Source organism: Aquarana catesbeiana, linkage group LG07 (genome assembly GCF_042186555.1).
Source record: "Aquarana catesbeiana isolate 2022-GZ linkage group LG07, ASM4218655v1, whole genome shotgun sequence".
In the NCBI taxonomy this organism is placed as follows: Eukaryota; Metazoa; Chordata; class Amphibia; order Anura; family Ranidae; genus Aquarana; species Aquarana catesbeiana.
Window position 1 is genome coordinate 27,636,446 of NC_133330.1, and position 26,455 is coordinate 27,662,900.

Consider the following 26,455-nt stretch of genomic DNA (forward strand, 5'->3'; position numbering starts at 1 on the left):
ATTGGCCAGTCCATCACATTTTCCCTCAGCTTCTTTAGCAAGGCAGTGACAAAATTGTGAGGGGTGTACTCTTTTTTGTGAGATACTGTATTTAGGTGTACGTCAGCACTGCTCAACTGTGACCAACTTTGGGTTTCCATATTTGCATTCCAAAGCAAGGGACACCAAAAAAAAAAATGTATGTCAGCTTTAATCGATAAAGGGTCTGTTTATCGACTGATAGACGGCACAGATTGGCGAAACTGATGAGGAGGCACTGGTTGGCAGCACTGGTGGGCACTGATCATCAATGCCCTGATTATCAGTGCCGATGTCCCCCTCTCACAAATTATTGGCTGTCCTAACGCTGTCAGCGCGAGAAAAGCAATTCCGATACCTGGCTTGCATTTACATCGTGATCAGCCGTCATTGGACACAGCTGATCATGTGGTAAAGGGCCGCTGTGATTGGCCCTTTCTGTGATCCTGAGGACCATCATGGGAGGCCCCATGTACGCCCTCCTGGCAAAAGTAATTAATCATCATTAGGTGTATTTCTTAAATGCAAGCAGCAGTAACTGAATTTGGCCTGGTATCAACTTCCTGGAACCGCTGTACAACAGGGGGGGAATGCTCAAGGAATAAGCAGTACAAGGAGCCAAACCCTGTTTAGTTATAAGCAGCATACAGATATGCAGATAGGAGGAGAGAGCAGAGGGACAGAGATATGAGCTCATCACTGTGCTGCTTCTGCTTTCACTGCCCAGTCAGAGGCCAGGGAGGTATAGGACGACCTGGGCTCAGATGAAGTGGGTTGAAGGATACTGATCTTCAGTCTGACATCTAGTAGCAGGGGAACCTCTGGAATGAAAGTGAATATTGCAGCAACTGGTTTGATATTTTTACCTTCTAACAGGCTATTCATTTTTATCTTATTTTTCTTTAAAGTTCTGCTTTAAGATGTGTCACATGCATATCTTAGAAACTAAAACAACAAGTACAAGATCTAAGGAATCGCTTACGTCTGTCTGTGTCCTTACCTGTAATAGACACTTAATCCTCTCCCCGGGGGCCATGATACCAGTGGTGAAAACTCCCGACAGCATCCCTGCTGCAAATAGCTGTGGATACCTTCAAAACGAGATATATAAAAAAATATATATACTTAGATGTATAAAGGAGAGAGAGATAGAGAGGCAGGATGGACCTGCCTAATGTAAAGGGTCTAAAACTTCAGACTGATCCAATCAAATTTAAGAAAAATCCTCCACAATCACGTTGAAAAAGTTCTGGCTGTTTTTGATGCAGGAGATCGCTGCATTCGCAATTATATGTGAGCGGCCATAATTAGCTGCAGGAGCTGGCAGCCTCCCATTGCTTTCAATGGGGCTTCCTCCTGTTGGGGTTCTTGCATGTAATCAATGTTAGGCCCATTCTCAAGTGTGAATGTGGCCTTAAAGTGCCCTTTAAGATTTGGACAGAGTAGGGAGGGGTTATGTCCTCTGTCAAGCTTTAATTCCTAAAGAAAGTAGGTTAAAGTTGCTGGAACCCTGGAGGTCCATTATATGTTAACAACAATACAAAATTATCATTCAATGGTAGACTAGTGGTAGGACGATGGAGTATATGGACACTTGGCTGGCAGCTTCTACACACTGGACCAAGCCTTTCTCAAATCTTTTTATTCCAGAGGGAACCCTGAAATAGTTTTTAGGTCTCCGGGAGCCACCACTTAAATTATTAGACCTGTAGTTTATGGTGTGGTAAAGTGATCTGTAGGATGTAGAGAGTGTGATATAAAAGAGTAAAGAATGGGGCTTACTTAATAATCAAGCTCTGGGGTTCCTGCTAAATATGGTTTACTTAATAGGTTCCTGCAAAGGTGGGTAAGGGTTCGTTGATAGTCGTTCTTTTCAAGGAAGCCCCAGTAACTTATGGAGGAACCTCAGGGTCTCCCCTCTATCAACCTCTAGAGATACCTCAAGCAACATCTAGAGGAATACCAGGCTTCCTCCCCCAGCAACCTCTAGAGGAACCCCAAGCAACGTCTAAAGGAATACCAGGCTTCCCCCCGCAGCAACCTCTAGAGGAACCCCAAGCAACGTCTAAAGGAATACCAGGCTTCCCCCCGCAGCAACCTCTAGAGGAACCCCAAGCAACGTCTAAAGGAATACCAGGCTTCCCCCCGCAGCAACCTCTAGAGGAACCCCAAGGTCCCCCCCCCCCAGCAACCTCTAAAGCAGGGGTCTCCAAACTGTGGCCATTGGAAGTAGAAAATGTCCCAGCCTCAGTAGGAGTAAACAATGCCCCATCTTTGAGTCAGTGGGAGGAATTGCGCCCCATCGTTGGTGTCATTGGATGAGAAGAATAATGCCCTATCCTTGGTGTCACTGGGAGGAACTGTTGGTGTCATTGGGAGGATTTTATGCCCCATCATTGGTGTCAATGGGGAAGCTATGCCCCATTGTTGGTATCAAAAGGATATTGCCCCAAGGGCCGGATAAACGCAAGCAAAGTGCAGTATCTGGCCCCTGGGTCACGGTTTGGAGACCACTGCTATAGGAGGAACCTCGGGTCCCCCAAACTCTAGAGCAGTGGTTCTCAACTCCTGTCCTCAGGACCCACTAACAGGCCAGGTTTGCAAGATAACTGAAATACATCACAGGTGATATCATTTGCTGCTCAGTGATTGCAGTATTCTAGTCTGTATCTCCCCAAGGTAATACTTAAAATCTGGCCTGTTGGTGGGTCCTGAGGACAAGAGTTGACAACCACTGATCTAGAGGAACCTCAGGTCTCCTCCTCCCCAGCAACCGTCTAGAGGAACCTCGGGTTCCCCCTCCTAACCCAGCAACCTCAGGAGGAACCCCAGGGTATTTCAACAGTGATTGCTGTTCTCTATCAAAATTTGATTGGATCCACAAACAAAAAGACATGGGTGGCCAATGGAGGGAATGGAGGGTACCCTGGATACAGAAACATTTCGATCGGATGGAAGAATAAAAACAAAAAAAAACAAAAAAAAACTGACGCATGTGTGGCTAGCATAATACATTAACATAGTACTGCATTGGCGTCAGACTTCGTCAGAAGGTTTGGGAACAATGGGAGGATGGGTGACACACTGACCGAGGTACGATAACACTTACACCATGTCAATGTACACTGCTGGGCACACACACCTCAGGGGGCAAGGCCTGCAGCAATATCTCCCTCCAGTACTTGCTGTATAAAAGAGCAGGTTAGTTAGCACATGACAAAGGGGCAACCCAATAAATCAATACATTAAAGGCCAACTCTACCCCTTACATATTAACACAATGCAGAACACTTAAAAGTGAATGTGTATTGGTTTTGCACATTGTTTCTTTATTCTCTATAGTAAGTGTAGGTAAACCCTAACAATTAACTATTAGTTGTCCTTTGGACTGTTAAAAATACCATTGGAAATTTTGTTACATCTAAAGCAGTTGTAAACTGCAGATGTGGTTAAACACCTGCAAGGCAATGGCTTAATGTTCCAGTATGCATCGTGCATTAAAGGTGAAAAAACTTTTAGACTCACGTTAAAGTAGAACTATAGGCAAAACTTTTTTTCTTCATTTTGGATGTAGTAACAGGAGGGTTAAACCCTCTGTTGGTTCATCTCCCCACCCCCCCATCTGTGCCCCATTGGGGAGATTTCCCTTCACTTCCGGTCCCATTCTTAAAACCAGGAAGCGAGAAGAAATCCCTGCAAATTAAGGAAATTTCTTGGAGACCCCCAGGTCTCCAGAACTAGTGTCCTCATCTTCTTCTTTTACTTTCAATGATAATGGTAGGCAGGACAAATAGAGGGGGTGAATTTCATTAACGGGGGGCACAGACAGCAATAAAAACCCGGCAGAGGGTTCTATCCCCTCTCCGCTCTATCCAAAATGGAAAAAAAAAAAAAAAAATAGTTTGTCTTTACAGTGCCTTGAAAAATTATTCATATCCCTTTTTTCACATTTTGTTATGTTACAACCAAAAACGTAAATGTATTTTATTGGGATTTTATGTGATAGACCAACACAAAGCAGAACATAATTGTGAAGTGGAAGGAAAATGATAAATGGTTTCCAAATTTTTTTACAAATAAATATGTGAAAAGTGTGGGGTACATTTGTATGGCACCCCCCTGAGTCAATACTTTGTAGAACCGCCTTTCACTGCAATTACATCTGCAAGTCTTTTTGGGGATGTCTCTACCAGCTTTGCACATCTAGAGAGGGACATTTTTGTCTGGAGTCTAAAAGGTGCAGAGATCTACAGAATGTTCTGTGTACAGCACTTACGTTAATACATCCTCCGGGTGTTTTTGCTGAAGCTTTTTTCCTAAGCCGAATCCAAAAAAACAGACAGCGAACATGGGAGTCACACCGATAATGGGCGCCGCCATTCCTTTGTAGAGACCCTTGACGCCCTGCAACATACAAAGCAATAAGCATGATACCTCGATGGTTAAAGGGCAGTTGCTTTTTACGGTCTGTTAGCATGGAGAGAAACTGAAAAGGTAGACAACTCCTGAATGTGCTAATAAACTGCATAGAAGGATAACAAACAGTATAGAGCAGCTAGGATGCGATTTTTTTTTCCTTCAACCACGGATTGCAGGAAAAAAAATGAAAAATCGCATGATTCTCCCTTTAACACAGTCAGTGTTAATGGGGGAATTCCTCCCATGGAACTATTGTTTTCTCTTGGTGGTGTGTGTGTGTGGGGGGGGGGGGGGGGTGTGCAGGGAGCCTTCTCGGCTACAACTCCAAAATGCAGGTTGTATCCAAGTGGATGGATGGATTGACTAGGGTACAGTCAGCCTGCCCATACATGTTTCAAATCTCGGCCAGCATTAGGGTTCCTAAAGAGGTCGATACGGATTCCCTGGTCAGTGGCTGATTAGTCCCCTCATTCGATGGTGCCTGTAAAATTCCAGGGCCAACACCACTAGGCAGAGCTGGCAGAATGACACTAAATGATCTTTGTAGCTGCCTGTAAGGCCCTGGTGCCCAGTCTGCAGACATTTGGTATTTGATATGCGACCCTTGGATCTCAGCAGTCTGTAGAGTGAACATTGATGCAGTGATGGCGAACCTTGGCACCACAGATGTTTTGGAACTACATTTCCCATGATGCTCATGCACTCTGCAGTGTAGTTCCAAAACATCTGGGGTGCCAAGGTTGGCCATCACTGGTAGGATAATAACCTTGACAATAACTCTACAAGCCTCATGTAACAGGTTCCCAGTTTTGGCACCTTTCGGGGGAGCACCCTCCCCCCCCCCCCTCTGCTTGGCCAGTAAGAGTGCAGTGCGCTTCGCGCATGTGCAGTAGGGTTTCCTTACCAGCAACGGCGGCAGAACCAGACAGCTGATGGAACCATTCGCTGCAGTGCCGACATCGCTGGATTCCAGGACAGGTAAGTGTCCTAATTTTAAAAGCTAGCAGCTAAAGCATGTGTATAGAAGCGGTATGACGGAAGGGGTTAACAGATTGCAAATTGGTGAGTCTATATAACGGTATGTTGTGTCGCCACACCCTCAGATGATGTCTCAGATGACGAAACGCGGCAGTTGGGGCTATACGACAACCAACAGTAACGCAAGCACGTCTTTTGGGGGATCTCCCTGATATTTGGAAATCTGAGCTGTAAGTGGCAGGAAACACCTCTATGATCCCCATCGGTACTATTGCCTATGTCATATGCCTTTTTAGTCTGCATTTTTGTAAGTGCATGTCCAATAAGGGGGGGGAATTTTTATTTAAAAAACCTATTTGAAACGGGATTACGCTATGGAGTTTTTTCTCTTTATGTGAATGAGCTCATTAGCGGGTGTCCCGTCCTCCTGGCTGCAACAGGATCCGTGATTAACTATCCAGTAGAATTGAAATTAAGATCTGGTGTTCTGTGCCTGTTACCCAGCACAGTCTGGTGAGTGTCCGATTCATAGGGGGATGTTTTACCCCCCCCCCCCCCCCCCAGTTATACACGTGTGGAGGTGATGGTGAAATAGCTATATCTAGGATATAATCAAGCACTCTTCCTGTTTTTTGGACTTCAGTACACCTTTTAATGTGAAGTGATCACACAGTTTGCAACGATTACTCTGTGGACTTTACCCTTATATACATGGTTATGATAGCACACTCGTGACAGCGGGAACTTGTCTGTATATGTAGTGCTGCCTTGATGAATGTTTTTTTATCTGTTGTAAATTGAATCTGCGTAAACAGGAGAGATATGTATGTATGTATGTATGTATGTATGTATGTATGTATGTATATATATATATATATATATATATATATATATATATATATATATATATATATATATATATATATATATATATATATATATATATATATATACACACACATACATATACATACACACATTATATGCATCCGGACTGCGTTTCTATGGTGTGAACCAGCCCTTAGGATTGCACTCCAGATCCGTTCCGGATGCATTTCTGCATGTGCATTTTTAACACGTTTTTGGTGCGATTTTGGATGCATTCCAGGTGCTTTTTTTCTTTTCACTGTACTGGGGTCCGCTGCTTTTTTTGATATGTTCCAGTGCGTTTTTGATGTCTTTTACCACGTTCCAGTACAATCCAGTGCAGTAAAAATGCAGCATGTTCGACTTTTTTTTTCTGAAACTGGAAAGCCCTAGAACTGACCACACTGGTGTGAACTATGCCATTGGAAACCATATAAACCTACTTTCCATGCGTTTTTTTATGCAGAAAAAAAAAAAAAAAAAAAAACTCAACTGCATGTGGTGTGAACTGGCCCTTACAACCACTTTAAAGCAGTTGTAAAATTTTTTTTTTTTTTTTTTAGAAAAACACCTGCAAGGCAATGGCATAATGTGCCAGTATGCATTGCATACTAGCACATTATGCAATACTCACCTTGGAATGAAGCCCTCCAGCGCTGTAAAGTTAATGCTGAGAGGGCTGAAATGTTCCCTCTGCCTGTTTTCCGGGTTCGCAAGCTTCGGCTATGTGACTGGCCAGAGCCGCGATGGCGTCACTCCTGTACATGCACGTGAGAGCCGCCGTTTCCGGCAAGGGCTCTGAAGGTTCGGCACGGTAAGCCGGACCTTCATAGTGCATGTGCCGATGAGGTCATTGGCTGAATTCAGTCTGAAAATCTCCTAAACCGTACACGTTTGGGAGATATTCACAGTACCTACAGCCTTATTCCAAGATTACCTGTAGGTACAAGCGGTAGTACGAAGTTTCCTACTACTGTAATGCTAAGGACACTGCGCCATATTTATGTTAAAATTACCAGAATAGAATTACTGGCAAACAAACCGGCTCACCTCATTGACAAGTGTTTTTTTAAAGCAGTCGAAGGTCCCGGCGTATACTGCTGGGATTCCTGGTGTTGGTTTTGGTTGGGTTTGAATTCGAACCTGTAAAAAAGGAAATAAGTTATTACAAAAAATGTGAAATAACATATTATTAAAACAAAACCCCAGGCATCAAAGTAATTGCTTTGGTCCCCTCACACCTGGAAAATGTAGACTATTTATTTATAAAGAAGTGTGTGTTGCAATGGAAATAGTCAAAATAAATAGGTACAATATACAGTGCCATGAAAAAGTATTCACACCCCTTGAAATGTTCCACATTTTGTCATGTTACAACCAAAACCGTAAATGTATTGTATAGGGCTGCAACTAACGATTATTTTCATAATCGATTAGTTGGCCGATTAATTGGATAATAACCTTAAAAAAAAAGTGTGGTGTATAATTTAATATGTAAAGTTTAAAAAAAAAGGCAATTTATTCTTCAAAATCTATATGCAGTGGTAAATATAAATAATCAACTATATGATTAGGGAGCAAAATCTCTAATCCACTCTGAGAATAACAGACAGAAGAGATATATACTGTATATACTATTGCAGGTTGAATCTGGTAAATATCATCAGACTCAGAGATCACATTTTTTATTTAGACCCCATTCACACTGGGGCACATGTAATGTGCCCTGCCCCCACGTTATGTGCCCTGCCCCCACGTTATGTGCCCTGCCCCCACGTTATGTGCCCTGCCCCCACGTTATGTGCCCTGCCCCCATGTAAAAGTTTACTTTAAATGTAATAGTAATGCCTTCTATTACCTCCGGTCTATCAGCCTCCACCTTCTCTGGGTTTAGATGCTGATCTTCCCTGCACAGTCTTTAAAGTCATTTTTTTTTTTAAAACAAACATGGTACACTTACCTGCTCTGTGTAATGGTTTTGCACAGAGCAGACCCGATTCTTCTCTTCTGGGGTCCCCCACCGATGCCTCTGGCTCCTCCTGCCTTTAGAGTGCCCCAATAGCAAGCTGCAAATTATAGTATAGAGTGCCCCTATAGCAAGGTAAAAAAACTTCTGCTTTTAGACCCACTCACTTCCTGCCCAGGACTACATGTCCCATGAGGCATTGCTCCTCACACATTCACATGTTCTCAGGCAATTCCTGACATGTATGGATGGTGTACTGAGCTGTATGTGTGCTGCACTGTATTTCCTGATATGTAAACAAATAATGCATTCTGTATGCAGGCCAAATAAGCGGCTGGCCGATTAATCGATTATGAAAATAGTTGACAACTATTTTCATAATCGATTAGTTGTTTCAGCCCTGGTATTTTATTGGGATTTTATGTGATAGACCAACACAAAGTTGCACATAATTGGGAATTGGAAGGAAAATTATAAATATGTGAAAAGTGTGGGGGGTACATTTGTATGGCGCCCCCCTGAGTCAATACTTTGTAGAACCTCCTTTCACTGCAATTACAGCTTCAAGTCTTTTTGGGGATGTCTCTACCAGCTTTGCACATCTAGAGAGTGAAATATTTGCCCATTCTTCTTTCCAAAATATCTCAAGCTCTGTCAGATTGGATGGAGAGCGTCTGTGAACAGCAATTTTCAAGTCTTGCCACAGATTCTCAATTGGATTTAGGTCTGGACTGTGACTGGGCCATTCTAACACATGAATATGCTTTGATCTCAACCATTCCATTGTAGCTCTGGCTGTATGTTTCGGGTCGTTGTCCTGCTGGAAGGTGAACCTCCACCCCAGTCTCAAGTCTTTTGCAGACTCTAACAGGTTTTCTTCTAAGATTTCCCTGTATTTGGCTCCATCTTCCCATTAATTCTGACCAGCTTCCCTGTCCCTGCTGAAGAAAAGCATCCCCACAACATGATGCTGCCACCGCCATGTTTCACGGTGGGGATGGTGTGTTCAGGTTGATGTGCAGTGTTAGTTTTCCCCCACACATAGCTATTTGCTTTTAGGCCAAAAAGTTCACTTTTGGTCTCATCTGACCAGAGCACCTTCTTCCACATGTTTGCTGTGTCCTCCACATGGCTTCTCACAAACTGACTTCTTATGGCTTTCTTTCAACAATGTCTTTCTTCTTGCCACTCTTCCATTAGGGTCCTTTCACACTGGGGCGGTTTGCAGGCGCTATTGCGCTAATAGCGCCTACAAACCGACCCGAAAGTGCCGCTGCTTTGATTCCAGTGTGAAAGCCCCGAGGGCTTTCACACTGGAGCGGTGCGCTAGCAGGACGGTAAAAAAAGTCCTGCCAGCAGCATCTTCGGAGCGGTGAAGGAGCGGAGTGTATACCGCTCCTGCCCATTGAAATCAATGGGACGGCGCGGCTATACCGCCGACAAAGCGCCTCTGCAGAGGCACTTTACGGTGGTTTATAACCCTTTCTCGGCCGCTAGCGGGGCGGTTTTACCCCCGCTAGCGGCCGAGAAAGGGTTATAAACCACCGTAAAGTGCCTCTGCAGAGGCGCTTTGTCGGCGGTATAGCTATTGCGCTAATAGCGCCTACAAACCGACCCGAAAGTGCCGCTGCTTTGATTCCAGTGTGAAAGCCCCGAGGGCTTTCACACTGGAGCGGTGCGCTAGCAGGACGGTAAAAAAAGTCCTGCCAGCAGCATCTTCGGAGCGGTGAAGGAGCGGAGTGTATACCGCTCCTGCCCATTGAAATCAATGGGACGGCGCGGCTATACCGCCGACAAAGCGCCTCTGCAGAGGCACTTTACGGTGGTTTATAACCCTTTCTCGGCCGCTAGCGGGGGTAAAACCGCCCCGCTAGCGGCCGAATACCGACGGTAAAGCGCCGCTTACAATAGTGGCGCTTTACCGCCGACGCCGCCCCTGCCTCAGTGTGAAAGGAGCCTAAAGGCCAGATTTGTGGAGAGCACGACTAATAGTTGTCCTGTGGACAGATTCTCCCACCTGAGCTGTGGATCTCTGCAGCTCCTCCAGAGTTACCATGGACCTCTTGGCTGCTTCTCTGATGAATGCTCTCCTTGCCCGGCCTGTCAGTTAGGTGGACGGCCATGTCTTGGTAGGTTTGCAGTTGTGCCATACTCTTTCCATTTTCAGATGATGGATTGAACAGTGCTCTGTGAGATCTTCAAAGCTTGGGATATTTTTTTTTTTAGCGACTGAAAAGCACCTCTCATGCCTCCCCAGAGTGAAAGCCCGAGTGCTTTCACACTGGGGCAGTGCTCTTGCAAGATGGAAAAAAAAAAAAAGTGCCGCAAGCAGTATCTTTGGGGCAGTTTGGGAGCGGTGTATACACCGCTCCCAAAATTCCCTGCCCATTGAAATGAATGGGCAGCACTGCCGAAGCATCTGCAAAGTGATTCAGCAGCGCCGTAACATGGGCGCTTTTAACCCTTTCTTCGGCTGCTAGCGGGGGTTAAAAGCACCCCACTAGTGGCCAAAAAGTGCAGCTAAAAACGACGGTAAAGCGCCAAAACCTGTGGCGCTTTACCGCTAACGTTGGGCGCTTTCAGCGTGAAAGTAGCCTAAGGTTCTCCAACAAACCCCTGAGGGCTTCACAGAACAGCTGCATTTATACTGAGATTAAATTACACAGAGGTGGACTCTATTTATTAATTAGGCAACTTCTGACGGCAATTGGTTCCACTAGATCGTAGTTAGGGGTATCAGAGTAAAGGGGGCTGAATACAAATGCACACCACACTTTTCACATATTTGTAAAAAAAAAAAAATTTGAAAACCATTTATCATTTTCCTTCCACGTCACAATTATGTGCCACTTTGTGTTGGTCTATCACATAAAATACATTTACATTTTTGGTTGCAACATGACAAAATGTGGAGAATTTCAATTATTACTTTTTCAATAGTATAACTGTTGAACACCAATCTGATAACATAAATACAAATATCAAGTGGCATCTGCAATGCAATAAAGGATAAAACAATCAATTTAGCAACGAATAAATGTATTGCATTTATTTATATCAAAACTGTGGGAACACATTTGTGTTTGCAGCAGCAGCTCAATTATAAAGGACCAAATTAGTAGAGCTGCACGATTCTGGCCAAAATGAGAATCACAATTTTTTTTGCTTAGAATAAAAAGGATCATGATTCTTGCGAAGTAAAATCTTTCACGTTATACAAAAAAAAAAAAAAAAAAAATGGGCTACCATTACTGGTTAGTTTTTTTTTTGTTTAATTCATTAAAGTAATTTAAAAAAAAAAAAAATTGCATTTGAAAGACCGATGCACAAATACAGTGTGACATAAAATATTGCAACAACCACCATTTTATTCTCTAGTGTGCCTACTAATATATATATATATATATATATATATATATATATATATATATATATATATATATATATATATATATATATATATATATATATATATATATATATATATATATATATATATATATATATATATTTGGGGGTTCCAAGTAATTTTCTAGCAAAAAAAAAAAAAAAAAAAGAAGATTTTAACTTGAAACTAACAAATGTCAGAAAAAGGCTTAGTGGTTAAACTTTTTTCACTTACACACAAAGTCTATTCCATTGACAAATTGTTACAATGTTTACACTTAAGTTAAACTGATAAAGAATGTTTTGATTCTTGGCAGACTGTCCGGTTTTTCTCTTCCTTTCTTTTGAGGACTGTGGCTTCAGAAGAGCAGAGAGAATTCTTTGCATAGAAAAAATTGTGAAACACTTAAGTCAAGATCGAGATAACGATTCTTGACGATTAATTTTGCAGCTCTACCAGTTACAAAGCCACATAAGGGCAGCACAGGAGAATATTCATTTTAGAATGACATTATACTATTTATCATAAACTTTTAGCCAAGGCCCCTTTCACACCACCGCGACTGCAAAGTCACATGATTTTGCCACGATTTCAGGGAATGTCTATGTAAACTTGAGGTCTATGGACCTCAACTCGCATCAAAGTCGGACATAAGTAGTACAGGGACTACTCTGAAGTCGCACAGATATGAACGGTACTCGTTGGAAATCATGGGGTAGGACTTGTCATGTGACTTTGCAGTCCCAAGACAAAGTCGCACAAGTGAGAAAGACGCCTTAACGTCCCTGGCGGTATTCCCGAGTGTGGCTCGGGAGGGGGGGAATTTTCAGTACCAAAAGCGATAACCCCCGAGCCACACTCGGGATTGCATCGCAGGATCCAGGTACAGTTACTTACCTTGTCCTCTGGATCCTGCAATGTCTCCCCTCGATACATCACAGTGCCGAGCTCCATTCCCTGCAAGTGTTGCAAGACATGGGGACGGAGAACGGCGCCAAATTCAAAAAGTGAAACACACACAATACATACAGTACACTATAATCTTACAGATTACATTACTGTATCAAATAATGTCACCTCCCTTTTGTCCCTAGTGGTCTGTCCAGTATCCTGCATGCAGTTTTATAATATATATATATTGTTCTTTCTGCCTGGAAACTGGAGATTGTCCATAGCAACCAAAAAGTGTCCCTTTACATCAAAAGCGGCTTCAAACCAGCTAGAAAAACAGCGATAAGAAAATTAGAATCACTCGCAGAATTGAGCGATAGGGATTTGTGGGGAAATTCGTCACCAAAACACTGAAAGTAAACGACAGCGACAATTCTGCAACTGAGCAAATTTCTTAGTTTTTGATTTGATTACATTAATGAATATTTTTTATTATTAGTTGGTTATATTTATTTATAGTTATATTATAATTTATGATTTCGCGTTTCAAATTTCATCATACCCAGGGCTGTCTACTAGACTCGTTTGGACAGATATATAAGTGTGTTATTCCTAAGAATTACAGGTCTACAATATAAAACGCCAAATTTTCATGCAAAACAATTGTACCACTTTGAGCATCAAAAATTTGACATAATCATACCACCATGGAGGTTAAGCACTTTTTTTTTTTTTTGTGCCATGTAGAGCTGCACAATTAGGCTTCATGCACACGAGACGCCGGTGCAAACTCTGCTGAACACATGTTTTAAAAAGCTGAAACCAGCATTTAGAAAGGCCCGTTTTGCCACGTTTGCATGCCGCGTTTAGCGGCGTTTTACCGCGTTTGCGTCTAGAAGCGTCTGCAGAGCATGACATTTTGTGACCCACATTTGGGGCCCCGTATCTCAGGGCCACTTGGTGCTAAGAACCCCAGATTTGGTGTGCTAACACAGTGGAACACTACAACATATCCAAAATTGGGGTTCCTAGCACTAAGTGGCCCCGAGGTACGGGTCCCCAAAGTCGGGTCGCAAAAGGTCATTCTCTGCTGCAGAAAAGTGCTTCACATTTTGTGACACGACTTTGGGGCCCCGTATCTCGGGGCCACTTGATGCTAGGAACCCCAAATTTGGATATGTTGTAGAGCTAGTTCGACTGTGTGCACACCAAATTTGGGGTTCCTAGCACCAAGTGGCCCCAAGATATGGTGCCCCAAATTCGGGTCGCAAAATGTCATTCGCTGCTGCAGAAAAGTGCTTGACATTTTGTGACCTGAATTTGGGGCCCCGTATCTCGGGGCCACTTAGTGCTAGGAACCTCACATTTGGTTATGTTGTAGAGCTAGTTCAACTGTGTTTGCATACCAAATTTGGGGTTCCTAGCACCAAGTGGCCCCAAGATATGGGGCCCCAAATTCGGGTCATAAAATGTTTGCGACCCGACTTTAGGGCCCCGCATCTCGGGGCCACTTGGTGCTAAGAACCCCAAATTTTATATATGTTGTAGTGCCAGTTCCTAGCACCAAGTGGCCCGAAGATATGGGGCCCCAAAGTCGGGTTGTAAAATGTCCTTCTCTGCTGCAGAAAAGTGGTTGACATTTTGTGACACGACTTTGAGGCCCCGTATCTCGGGGCCACTTGGTGCTAATGAAAGATTTTACGTCGCGAGAATCGAGAGAGAATCGTGATCTTTTTATTCTAAGCAAAAAAATCGCGATTCTCATTTTGGCCAGAATCGTGCAGCTCTAGTGCCATGTCTATGCATTGGGCAACACCCCACAATGGGTCTGATGTGAAGGTGCCCATAGTCTGGTGCCAGGATCATTTGCTTCATGTACAAACACTCAGGTGAACAGAACGTTGCATATTTATAATTCCCTGATGAGTCCACAGAACAATCATTGAAGATCTGCTGCCCGGCCATCTCATAGATTCGGGACCAACCCGGAAGTCTAGAGATGACCCGGTTACAGATAAGCAACCGATGTCTGAGCACCGCAGTAAATCCAGAGCAATCACACTTTTTATCTTAGATAGGTTTCTATGTGTTGACAAGTCTGATATTTAGCAGCCTTCACCTTTTACCTAGAGAACAGTAAAGCAGCCACATGTACTAACTACAAGGTGTAAAGTCACATGACTGCCCCCGGCAGGGCACAAGCCATACTGCAGGGGTCACCTTAGAATTGGTTCTTTGAGGGCCAAGATGCAGGTCAGCTGTTCCTGTCAATTTAGCTGCAAGATCAAAGCTATGGGAAGGCGTAGAACCGGCTTCACTTAGGTCACAGATAATGAACGGGTTCCGCACGCTCGCAAATACTTCCATCCCCCATCCGCAGTTCAGGTGATCATTTTCATGGTGGTGGATTCACCAGTTACTCTGTTACTTTCTGGGTTGTACATAAACCTCCAAACATTCATCAGGTCAGGCTGGTCTCTTCAGTCAAGTACAATCTAAGGGCTCCTTCACAGGTACCATAGCCCCTTGCTGCCCCTATAAAAGCAGCAATCAGCAGCTGATCACTTTTCAGGAGGAGATATAGGTTGCCGCCTCACCGCCTGGCTCAACTCCGTAAATGCTGCACCACAACCGTGTACGTTGCACCTGGAGGTGGTAACATCCATCAAATTTTTTTTGCAACGTCTGCAGAGCACAGCATGCAGGAGCGGCACGTGTATAGGGGGGGGATGCACGATTTTGCTTGCATTCTGCATTGCACAAGTGTGAACGGAGCCTCATACCTATATCTAAATTGGTTGATGGAGGAATTTCTAGACGCGTTTCCCAGAACAGTAGTCTGCTTCTTCAGGAGAAAAAACCCCCCACAGAGGTCAAGTATTTAGAACAGCAATGATGGTAGAGGCACAAGCTATGAGTAAGCACTTGGTGTAAGTGCGAAACGCGTCAGTAATTCTTGTACCACCCCACAGTCGTGTTTTGTGTACCCCATGATCCTATATTTTGAATAAAAAGACGGATTTATCCATTCCGGTGTGCGGCTGTTCAGGCCTTCTTGTTCTCTTCTATGGGCAGCACAGTGGTTAGCACTTCCGCCTGACAGCACTAGGGTCGTCGGTTCAAATGCTAACCGAGGCACTATCTGCATTTGGCATGTTCTCCCTGTGCCTGCGTGGGTTTCCTCCCACACTCCAAAGGGTAGGTTAATTGGATCCTGTCTATATGGCCCTAGTATATGTACACTATATTACGAAAAGTATTGGGACGCCTGCCTTTACATGAACATCAATGGCATCCCAGTCTTAGTCCATAGGGTTCAATATTGAGTTGGCCCACCCTTTGCAGCTATAACAACTTCACCTCTTCTGAGAAGGTTGTCCACAAGGTTTAGGAGTGTGTCTATTGGAAGGTTTGACCATTCTTCCAGAAGAGCATTTGTGAGGTCAGGCACTGATGTTGGATGAGAAAACCTGGATCACAGTCTCCACTCTAATTCATCCCAAAGGTGTTCCATCGAGTTGAGGTCAGGACTCTGTGCAGGCCAGTAAAGTTCCTCCACCCCAAACTTGCTCAGCCATGTCTTTATGGACCTTGCTTTGTGCACTGGTGGGCAGTCATGTTGGAACAGGAAGGGGCCATCCCCAATCTGTTACTACAAAGTTGGGAGCATGAAATTGTCCAAAATGTCTTGGTATGCTGACGCCTTAAGAGTTCCCTTCACTGGAACTAAGGGGACAAGCCCAACCCCTGAAAAACAACCCCACACCATAATCCCTCTTCCCTGGCCTCCAGCTAGCTGCAGATTCCCTGACCTCCCACAGTGCCCCTTTAATCCCTAATGGTGCCTCCAAAGAGCCCTCAGTGCCCCCTAGCTTGCTGCAGAGCTTTAAAACCCCCAAATATGCCTGTAATTAACCAGAACGCGCTCACCCGGCCCAAATGCAAGCCCCAGGAGGGAAAAATGACCCATGCATCGAAATGTAAGTAATTTGTTCTCAACCACCAGGCTGAAGCCGTCTGTCTCCTTCTTGCCAGGCCTCCAGCTAGCTGCAGATCCCCCGATCTTCCCAAGTGCCTCCCTGCTCCCATAGTGGCCCACAGTTCCCCTCAACCCCTAATGGTGCCCCCAAGCCCCCTTTGAGGTCTCAGTCCCCGCCAAACCTCCCCTAGAGCCCCCTAGCTTGCTGCAGAGCCTCACGACCCCCGTATTGCCCCCAACAGTGTACCCACAGCCCCTAATACTGCAAAACAAAAGCCTCCTTGGGAGACCCCATCCACTACAGTTGCCCCCAACGCAGAGGCATGGAAGGTTTTGGAAGAACTTAATGGGCCCTGGAAGGCTTAGACAGGCTCACCCCGATACTACATGAACAACCCTCAAAGACATCTTACTCTATCTCCTTTGTTACCTCATCCTATGCTCGCCCTCCAGCACTTCTCCAGAGCCTCTCCCATCCTCTGGAACTCCCTGTCCCAAAAATGTCAGGTCAGCTTCTACCCTATCCGCCTTTAGGCGTTCCTTGATAATCATTTATTCAGGTCGAAGTCTACCCCACCTCCACATAAGAACTGTACCAGAGCCACCTCCATCAGATCTTTCCCTAGAGCCATTACCTTTTGTACCACCACCCCCTCCCTTTAGATTGCAAGCTCCATGAGCAGGGCCCTCCTATTCCTTCTGTATTGCAATTGTACTGTCCCCCTTTATATTGTGAACAGCTGTGTAAACTGTTGGCGCTATATAAATCCTGAATGATAACCCTCCTACAGGTCACCTACACATCCCCTTTACCTGCAAGACCACCTTCATTCACCTGAGCAGCATGGGGCACCCCAACGTTGCATGAGCAGCCCTCCCCCTACGGGGCACCTGAGCAGCCTGCAGGACCAACTTTTTCCTAAGCAGCCAACATACCACGGGGTACCCCAATTCCACCTGAGAAGCCAGCAATGTATGGTGCATCCTAAACGCGCTTGAGCAGCTGAATCTTACAAGGCACTTTGATGGTTCCAAGGCAGCCCTCCACATTCTGGGCAACTTCATTTGCACAACCTTCCTCCTACAGGACACCCCAACAATGCCGTGCCAGCCCTCCTCCTACAGGACACCCCAACAATGCCGTGCCAGCCCTCCTCCTACAGGACACCCCAACAATGCCGTGCCAGCCCTCCTCCTACAGGACACCCCAACATAGCCGGGGCCAGCCCTCCTCCTACAGGACACCCCAACAATGCCGTGCCAGCCCTCCTCCTACAGGACACCCCAACATAGCGGGGGCAGCCCCCCTCCTACAGGACACCCCAACAATGCCGTGCCAGCCCTCCTCCTACAGGACACCCCAACATAGCCGGGGCCAGCCCTCCTCCTACAGGACACCCCAACATAGCCGGGGCCAGCCCTCCTCCTACAGGACACCCCAACAATGCCGTGCCAGCCCTCCTCCTACAGGACACCCCAACATAGCGGGGGCAGCCCCCCTCCTACAGGACACCCCAACATAGCGGGGGCAGCCCTCCTCCTACAGGACACCCCAACATAGCCGGGGCCAGCCCTCCTCCTACAGGACACCCCAACAATGCCGTGCCAGCCCTCCTCCTACAGGACACCCCAACATAGCCGGGGCAGCCCCCCTCCTACAGGACACCCCAACAATGCGGGGGCAGCCCTCCTCCTACAGGACACCCCAACATAGCGGGGGCAGCCCTCCTCCTACAGGACACCCCAACATAGCCGGGGCCAGCCCTCCTCCTACAGGACACCCCAACAATGCCGTGCCAGCCCTCCTCCTACAGGACACCCCAACATAGCCGGGGCCAGCCCTCCTCCTACAGGACACCCCAACAATGCCGTGCCAGCCCTCCTCCTACAGGACACCCCAACAATGCCGTGCCAGCCCCCCTCCTACAGGACACCCCAACATAGCGGGGGCAGCCCTCCTCCTACAGGACACCCCAACATAGCCGGGGCCAGCCCTCCTCCTACAGGACACCCCAACAATGCCGTGCCAGCCCTCCTCCTACAGGACACCCCAACATAGCCGGGGCCAGCCCTCCTCCTACAGGACACCCCAACATAGCCGGGGCAGCCCCCCTCCTACAGGACACCCCAACAATGCGGGGGCAGCCCTCCTCCTACAGGACACCCCAACATAGCGGGGGCAGCCCTCCTCCTACAGGACACCCCAACATAGCCGGGGCCAGCCCTCCTCCTACAGGACACCCCAACAATGCCGTGCCAGCCCTCCTCCTACAGGACACCCCAACATAGCCGGGGCCAGCCCTCCTCCTACAGGACACCCCAACAATGCCGTGCCAGCCCTCCTCCTACAGGACACCCCAACATAGCGGGGGCAGCCCCCCTCCTACAGGACACCCCAACATAGCGGGGCCAGCCCTCCTCCTACAGGACACCCCAACATAGCGGGGCCAGCCCCCCTCCTACAGGACACCCCAACATAGCGGGGGCAGCCCCCCTCCTACAGGACACCCCAACATAGCGGGGGCAGCCCTCCTCCTACAGGACACCCCAACATAGCCGGGGCCAGCCCTCCTCCTACAGGACACCCCAACAATGCCGTGCCAGCCCTCCTCCTACAGGACACCCCAACATAGCCGGGGCCAGCCCTCCTCCTACAGGACACCCCAACAATGCCGTGCCAGCCCTCCTCCTACAGGACACCCCAACAATGCCGTGCCAGCCCTCCTCCTACAGGACACCCCAACATAGCGGGGGCAGCCCCCCTCCTACAGGACACCCCAACATAGCCGGGGCAACCCTCCTCCCACAGGACACCCCTATCCTAGGACCCCTCTCCCCCCCCCCCCCCCACACACTACCCCCTATCATTACATGGGAGGGACCCCAAACTACCCCCTATTGTTACATGCGTCCCCCTCCCCACACTACCCCCTATTGCAATTACATGGAACCCCCACACTACACAGGACCCTCCCCCCACATTATTACATAGGACCCCTCCCCCACAGACCCCTGCATTGCCCCCCGGTGGTCTCACCTTGATGGTATCCAGAGGATGTCCGGCGAACACCAGGCACACCCCGCCGAACCCTCCGGCGAAGAAGTTCTTGAGCGGGCTGACGGCTTGCGGCGTGTCAGACATGGTGAGGCGGAGAGAGGTCGGTGTGCCCGGGAATGACAGCCGCTCTCTCCCCGGACAAGGTTTACCCGGCTGACCTTTACCCTACTTACTACACTACCCTGAGGTGACCAATCACCGCACAGGCTGCTACACAACACCTAACCAATCACCAGCGCCGCAATCAATCATTTCCGCCCTCATCTTCCGAGTGAATGTCATATCCACCTATCAACTGGACTCATCTCCCCTAAACCCCGCCTCTCTAGAGTAAAACGTCCGTGTTCTCATCACTACAGTGTAAGTTCTGTGTATTCTCAGTGTCCCGCACACAGGAGACATTTTTGTGTAGTCCGCAACTTTCCCAGCCCCAACCATTCATTATATATTATACAGGCTTGTTTCCTGGACAGGCGGAGCTCTGGTGACCACATGACATGGATCTGTGATCTGATTGGCTGTCTTTATATTTCAATAATCATTCCTTACACACTGATCAGATAGAATATTCATTGCTGCACATGTCACGTGACAAGTCACTGGGGATAAAATACATTAGAGTGTCAGTTGTATGATCATGTGATCTGAGCCCCTGGATCAATGCAGAAAGGGGGGCTGGGTAGTCACTGCTGGAAGGGGGGCGCAGATCTGTTCAGTCACTGCTGGGAGGGGGGAGCTGATCTGTTCAGTCTCTGCTGGGAGGAAAGGGAGCTGCTCAGTCAGTTTTGGGAGGGGGAGCTGAGCTACTGATCACTGGGGAGCTAAGCTGTGGAGTCACTGCAGGGAGGAGGTGCAGGATGAGCTGAGGAGTCACTGCTGGGAGGGGGAGATAGGCGGCACAGATGGGTGGCTCTGATAGGCGGCACTTATGGGCAGTGATAGTTTAGACAGATTGGCGACACTGATGGGTGGCACTGATAGACGGCACTTATGGGCAGCACTGATGAGCAGGCACTGGTGGGCATGGAAAGGCAGCACTGACGTACATCACTGATGGGTAGGGATGAGCTTCGAGTTCGAGTCGAACTTATGTTCAACTCGAACTTCAGCTGTTCACAAGCGTTTCGCAAGCGTTCGGCTGTTCGCAAGCGAACAGTTTGGGGTGTTTGCGGCAAATTCGAAAGCTGCAGAACACCCTTTAAAAGTCTATGGGAGAAATCAAAAGTGCTAATTTTAAAGGCCTATATGCATGGTAATGTCATCAAAAGTGTTTGGGGACCCGGGTCCTGCCCCAGGGGACATGGATCAATGCAAAAAAAAGTTTTAAAAACGGCCCTGTTTCCCGTGTTTAGAACAATCTGACAGCAAAATGACATTTCAAAGGAAAAAAAGTCATTTAAAACTACTTGCGGCTATTAATGAATTGCCGGTCCGACAATACACATAAAAGTTCATTGATAAAAACGGCATGGGAATTCCCTACAGGGGAACCCCGAACCAAAATTTTTGTTTAAAAATGGCGTGGGGGTCCCCCTAAATTCCATACCAGGCCACTCAGGTCTGGTATGGATATTAAGGGGAACCCCGCACCAAAATAAAAAAAAAAGGTGTGGGGGTCCCCCTCAAAATCCATACCAGAAAGGGGAACCCCGCGCCAAAATTTTTAAAAAATGGCGTGGGGTCCCCCCAAAAATCTATACCAGACTATTATCCGAGCACGCAACCTGGCAGGCCACAGGAGAAGAGGGGGGGACGAGAGAGCGGCCACCCCCCCTCCTGAACCGTACCAGGCCACATGCCCTCAACATTGGGAGGGTGCTTTGGGGTCCTCCCCAAAGCGCCTTGTCCCCATGTTGATGAGGACAAGAGCCTCATCCCCACAACCCTTGCCCGGTGGTTGTGGGGGTCTGCGGGCGGGGGGCTTATCGGAATCTGGAAGCCCCCTTTAACAAGGGGACCCCAAGATCCCGCCCCCCTCGTGTGAAATGGTAAAGGGGTACTTTACCCCTACCATTTCACAAAAAAGTGTAAAAAATGTTAAAAATGACAAGAGACAGTTTTTGACAATTCCTTTATTTAAATGCTTCTTTTTTCCATCTTCTTTCTTCTATCTTCTTTCTTCTATCTTCCTTCGGTTTCTTCCTCCATCTTCTTCTTCTTCTTCCTCCGATCCTCTGCTTCTTGCTCCGGTGTTCTCGTCCGGCATCTTCCTCCACAGCATCTGCTTCCCTTCTTCGTCCTCGGCCTGCTTCGTATCCATGATAGGAGGCTCCCGCTGTGTGACGCTTCTTGTCTTCTGACGGTTCCTAAATAACGGAGGGCGGGGCCACCTGGTGACCCCGCCCCCTCTGACGCACGGTGACTTGACGGGGACTTCCCTGTGGCTTTGATGGAGGAATAAACCGAAGGAAGATAGAACATAGAAGAAAGAAGATAGAAGAAAGAAGAAGCATTTAAATAAAGGAATTGTCAAAAACTGTCTCTTGTCATTTTTAACATTTTTTGACACTTTTTTTGCGAAATGGTAGGGGTACCCTTACCATTTCACACGGGGGGCCGGGATCTGGGGGTCCCCTTGTTAAAGGGGGCTTCCAGATCCCGATAAGCCCCCCGACCTCAGACCCCCACAACCACCGGGCAAGGGTTGTGGGGATGAGGCCCTTGTCCTCATCAACATGGGGACAAGGTGCTTTGGGGGGGACCCCAAAGCACCCTCCCAATGTTGAGGGCATGTGGCCTGGTACGGTTCGGGAGGGGGGGCGCTGTCTCGTCCCCCCCTCTTTTCCTGCGGCCTGCCAGGTTGCGTGCTCGGATAAGGGTCTGGTATGGATTTTTGGGGGGACCATAAATCCATACCAGACCTGAAGGGTCTTGCCCCCATTCAAACCTGAGTGTGATCATAGCCATGTGATTTATTATTAATAATATTATACACTTCCTTTTATATAAAATTATTATACACACAAGTGCCACCCTCCAACCTTATCAGAAGGTCCACACCTCTGCACGGTCCTGGGTCTGAAAGTAAAGAATGCAAGAGTCTATTCGTTGCACCCATGATGCAATGATTGTGAATGCAACACCCTGCATTCCCGGCTTAAATGCAAAAATGTAATAAATGTACTTTTTTTAAAATACATTTTCTTACTTCTTCCTGATGGCTGTACGCAAACATGCAGCCTCACAGAAGTGGGTCTTTATCCGTGGGGCCACATATATGCTCCAATGAGTTTATGTTCACAGCGCATTCCCAGCACAGAGACCGGGCTGATGACACTGGGGGATTATTTAACCCAGAAGACTGACATCTTGTGGCTTAAAATAGGTACTACAGAGGCTATCCAAATGATTGCAAGAGTACCATGTTCAAATGGTTCATGCAACATGGGCTCAGTCTTGTCCTCATTCAAACCTGAGTGTGAGCATAGCCATGTGATTTATTATTAATTTTATACAGGATTTAAAATCCCCTGTGTGGGTATCTTTCACTTGGAGACTGCAAACCTTTTACTTCTTAAACAATAAAAACTTCTTATACAGAAAAAAAGAAGTATTATACAGGATTTATATAGTGCAAACATCTAGAGGCTTCTCTTGCATGTTTGTACCCATTTTCATAACTGGCCGTAGAGGAGCAAAATCACCCATTTTTGGCGCCATAGATTGTTAAGTGATATCGCCTGATAAACAAATAAAAAGAAGTGTTGTTTAAGCGCTCCCATTATAGCTCCAAAGAGCCATGAAAATCGCTGCTTTATGCCCCATTGGCCAGCTGCATGTCCAGAACAGCTGGTGTATGGCGCATCTGGCCAATGGGGCGCAAAGCAATGATTTGCATAGCTCCGCCTGCTTGTCCTGAAATGAGGAATAATTGTTTTATTTTTGGGATATGTGATAGAATGAGACATGGGAATAGCTACTGTGCCATGCAATGATTCGGTTGGAGGGATTTTTGATTTCTTTAGTCCCTTTTCAACACAACCTGTATGGCTACTTTATACAGTCTTTTTGGTTCCCAAGCCCTACTCCATAGAAGCCATGGTTTCCATTTACTACCCTGAAGGCCAAATAGCTTCTTGGCTGGGGTCTTGGGTTTGGGAACCCCATGGTGTGAAAAGACACATGGCCACATCACTAGCTTTTTTTCTGCACAGCCCTTCTATGGGCTAGGCCTTTTGGCTAAAATTTTACTACCAGGTGGCAAGGCCTAGCCAGTGCACCTGCACCGGCACTTTTTATTTTATTTTATTTATTTTTCTCCACTGTTTTGTCACTTTGCACTTTTGTCTATGTTTCTTTTACTTGGATGAAGGGTGTGGGCCTGTGGGCCTTTGGGCCTACTTTGAAGTCTAGGTGAAGGATGGGTGGCCATTAGGTTACTTCCTCCCCTGAACTGGTGAGGCCTCCCTTTGGGAGAGCCCCTCACATAGTACTCATGGTCAGCTTCGGCTGGCCATGAGGAGAGGGGTCCGCCAGACCTTTTGGACCTTGTTTGAGCCTTGTCCCTTTCAGGAGCCTTGCTTGAGGGGAGGTCCTACTCCTTCGGAGGGTGGACAAGAGACACACCCATAAGTGCACTTTTTTGTACAATTAGGTGGTTGTTTTCTTAAATGTGCTCTTATCTTATGTCCAGTAGGGGTGCCATCAAGCAGATTGGGTGGCTATTGAAGTAGAATAGTAAAGTATCGAACCAGGCAGAACTTCAGCAATGCAGGTTTATTAACAGCTGATAACATACAGGTTTATGTTCAAAATATTACAATATACAGGTCTAATTTATACAGTTTCTTACAATGCAAGCATATTAGATATAAATATTCTTATCCTCTAACCAAATTGAAACGATTGTGAAGTGTTCTCACCTTGAACCAGAATGGGTCTTTACTGCCAATTCTTGGGAACCTGTCACCTGATAGGGACCAGCCGGTCGACCAGTGGTCTGGTCCCCTCACAGAGTTCTGGGTTCCAGCTCGACCAAGTTTTTGAGGGAAATTCACCTGAGACCACATTCTGGAACAAGTCAAGAAGTCTTCTCTGACTCGTACGAGGAGACAAGTTATGGACAGATACTTGCCCATTGGTTCTGACCTCTATGACCCATGCAATAGGGCAGCATACACAGAGTTCAGCCTTATGAGCTCCTATCTGACTTGTCCGAGGGGACAAGTTAGGACAGATACTTGCCCATTGGTTCTGACCTCTATGACCCGTGCAATAGGGCAGCATACATAGAGTTCAACCTTATGAGCTCCTATCTGACTTGTCCGAGGAGACAAGTTAGGACAGATACTTGCCCATTGGTTCTGACCTCTATGACCCGTGCAATAGGGCAGCATACATAGAGTTCAGCCTTATGAGCTCCTATCTGACTTGTCTGTCTAACAATTGCAGAGCTTGCATTTATATACTCTTTTACAAGTCTTATCTTAACATATCTCTTACATATGATTGGTCGCTAAGATCTACGTCAAAGTAACCAACCATAAAATTTAAACCTGTTCTACAACCAGATAAACTTAATCATTCCCAAATTCCTATATGTTCATTAAATTGATTTATAACTGTTTTTGTCCAATTAAAAACACCTGTATAGAGACAGTCTGGCACCCAGCTGTGTTATCAAACTCTCCTTATCTTGATAAGATTTAACTAGCTTCAAGGATTTGCAGATTTACAACTTTGAGACAATTAACTTTCAATAACCCCACCAGATGTTTTATATGTTTCACTATATGCATGTATTTTAACAGTTTTAATGAGGGCACAAGCAGACCTTTGTTTGACCCTGTCAAACTTAATTAATGTTCTGTACATAACTTTCCTGTATTCCACCTAATTATTTTCCTTGTCAAAAGAAGTTTATTGAGTATACAATGTTATAAAGATACATAAAGTAAGTTTACAAGGATCTATAAAGTAAGCTCATTGTTTTACAGTAGGGTTTATATAGGTAAATATCATGAAATTTCAAATATTAAACATTGGGTTCAAGTAAACCTAAATTAAAGATATATACCACCTAATTATTTTAACCACCTGTTTTCTTATCTGTCTGAGACAATTCTACATAACTTGAATCTATTCTAATGAACTTTCACCCAGTAGACTATCTTAATACATTTTCGAGAACACCTGTTTACAAGTACTTGTCATAAAGCAGAGGTCATTTAAAGTTCAACACTTAAAAATGAAGACTTTCTAAATCTGGAAAATACAGTATACATTATTAAAGATTAATAATTGTTGCTTTACTTATTGAATAATAATATTGATAAAACCACTACTATATAATAATATAAATAATAATAATAATTATCAATAAAATATATGCAAATCAATATATATAATATGAAATACATTGGCTAATATGAGATTCCACAACACTATATAGTATAGCTAGTATGATGAGGGTCCTAAAAGGATCCTCTGATTTGGGAAACAAGCCAAATCAGCTGCCCCCTGGGCAATGTGGGGGTTGGGAGCATTTCCCTGGTGGCCTTTAGGTTAATTCCTCGCCAACCTTGGGCATTCTCTCTTCAGGAGAGCCCACACCCACAACTTATTGATTGGCTTTGGCTGATCACAGGGAGAGGGGGCTGCCGTTTTGGTTAGGTGGACCTGAGTGTGCCTCACCCCTGTCAGAAGTCTTGCGCTCACCAGGTCGGGGGGCTGGGGAGGGGGCTTTCCTCTTTGGGTGGGGACCATTTGACGCACCCTAGTGCACTTTTTGTGTGTTGTGCTCACATGCAGTTTTTTGGTTACCTTTGTTGTTTTGTCTTTGTGCACCGCGGACTCAGAAAACAAAAAGCTGTATGCAGTTTGGAATGAATGGCTCTATAATATTGGCCCATATTTGCACACTGGTTCTGGATGTGCATCTGGCCAGTTAGC

The 26,455-nt window shown here is 46.1% G+C and overlaps 2 protein-coding genes across 2 annotated transcripts in view; one reads left to right on the forward strand and one right to left on the reverse strand.

Annotated features, from left to right (window-relative positions):
- Nucleotides 1–19,779, reverse strand: part of SLC25A20 (solute carrier family 25 member 20) — a gene marked incomplete at its 3' end in the record, with an annotated part of 43,036 nt that extends 23,257 nt beyond the window's left edge. Inside the window, 4 exon segments of the mRNA XM_073591840.1 lie at nucleotides 1,019–1,109; nucleotides 4,295–4,422; nucleotides 7,333–7,425; nucleotides 19,544–19,779. Of these exon segments, the coding sequence (XP_073447941.1) occupies nucleotides 1,019–1,109; nucleotides 4,295–4,422; nucleotides 7,333–7,425; nucleotides 19,544–19,648 (417 nt within the window).
- Nucleotides 1–26,455, forward strand: part of NCKIPSD (NCK interacting protein with SH3 domain) — a gene marked incomplete in the record, with an annotated part of 558,334 nt that overhangs the window by 187,291 nt on the left and 344,588 nt on the right.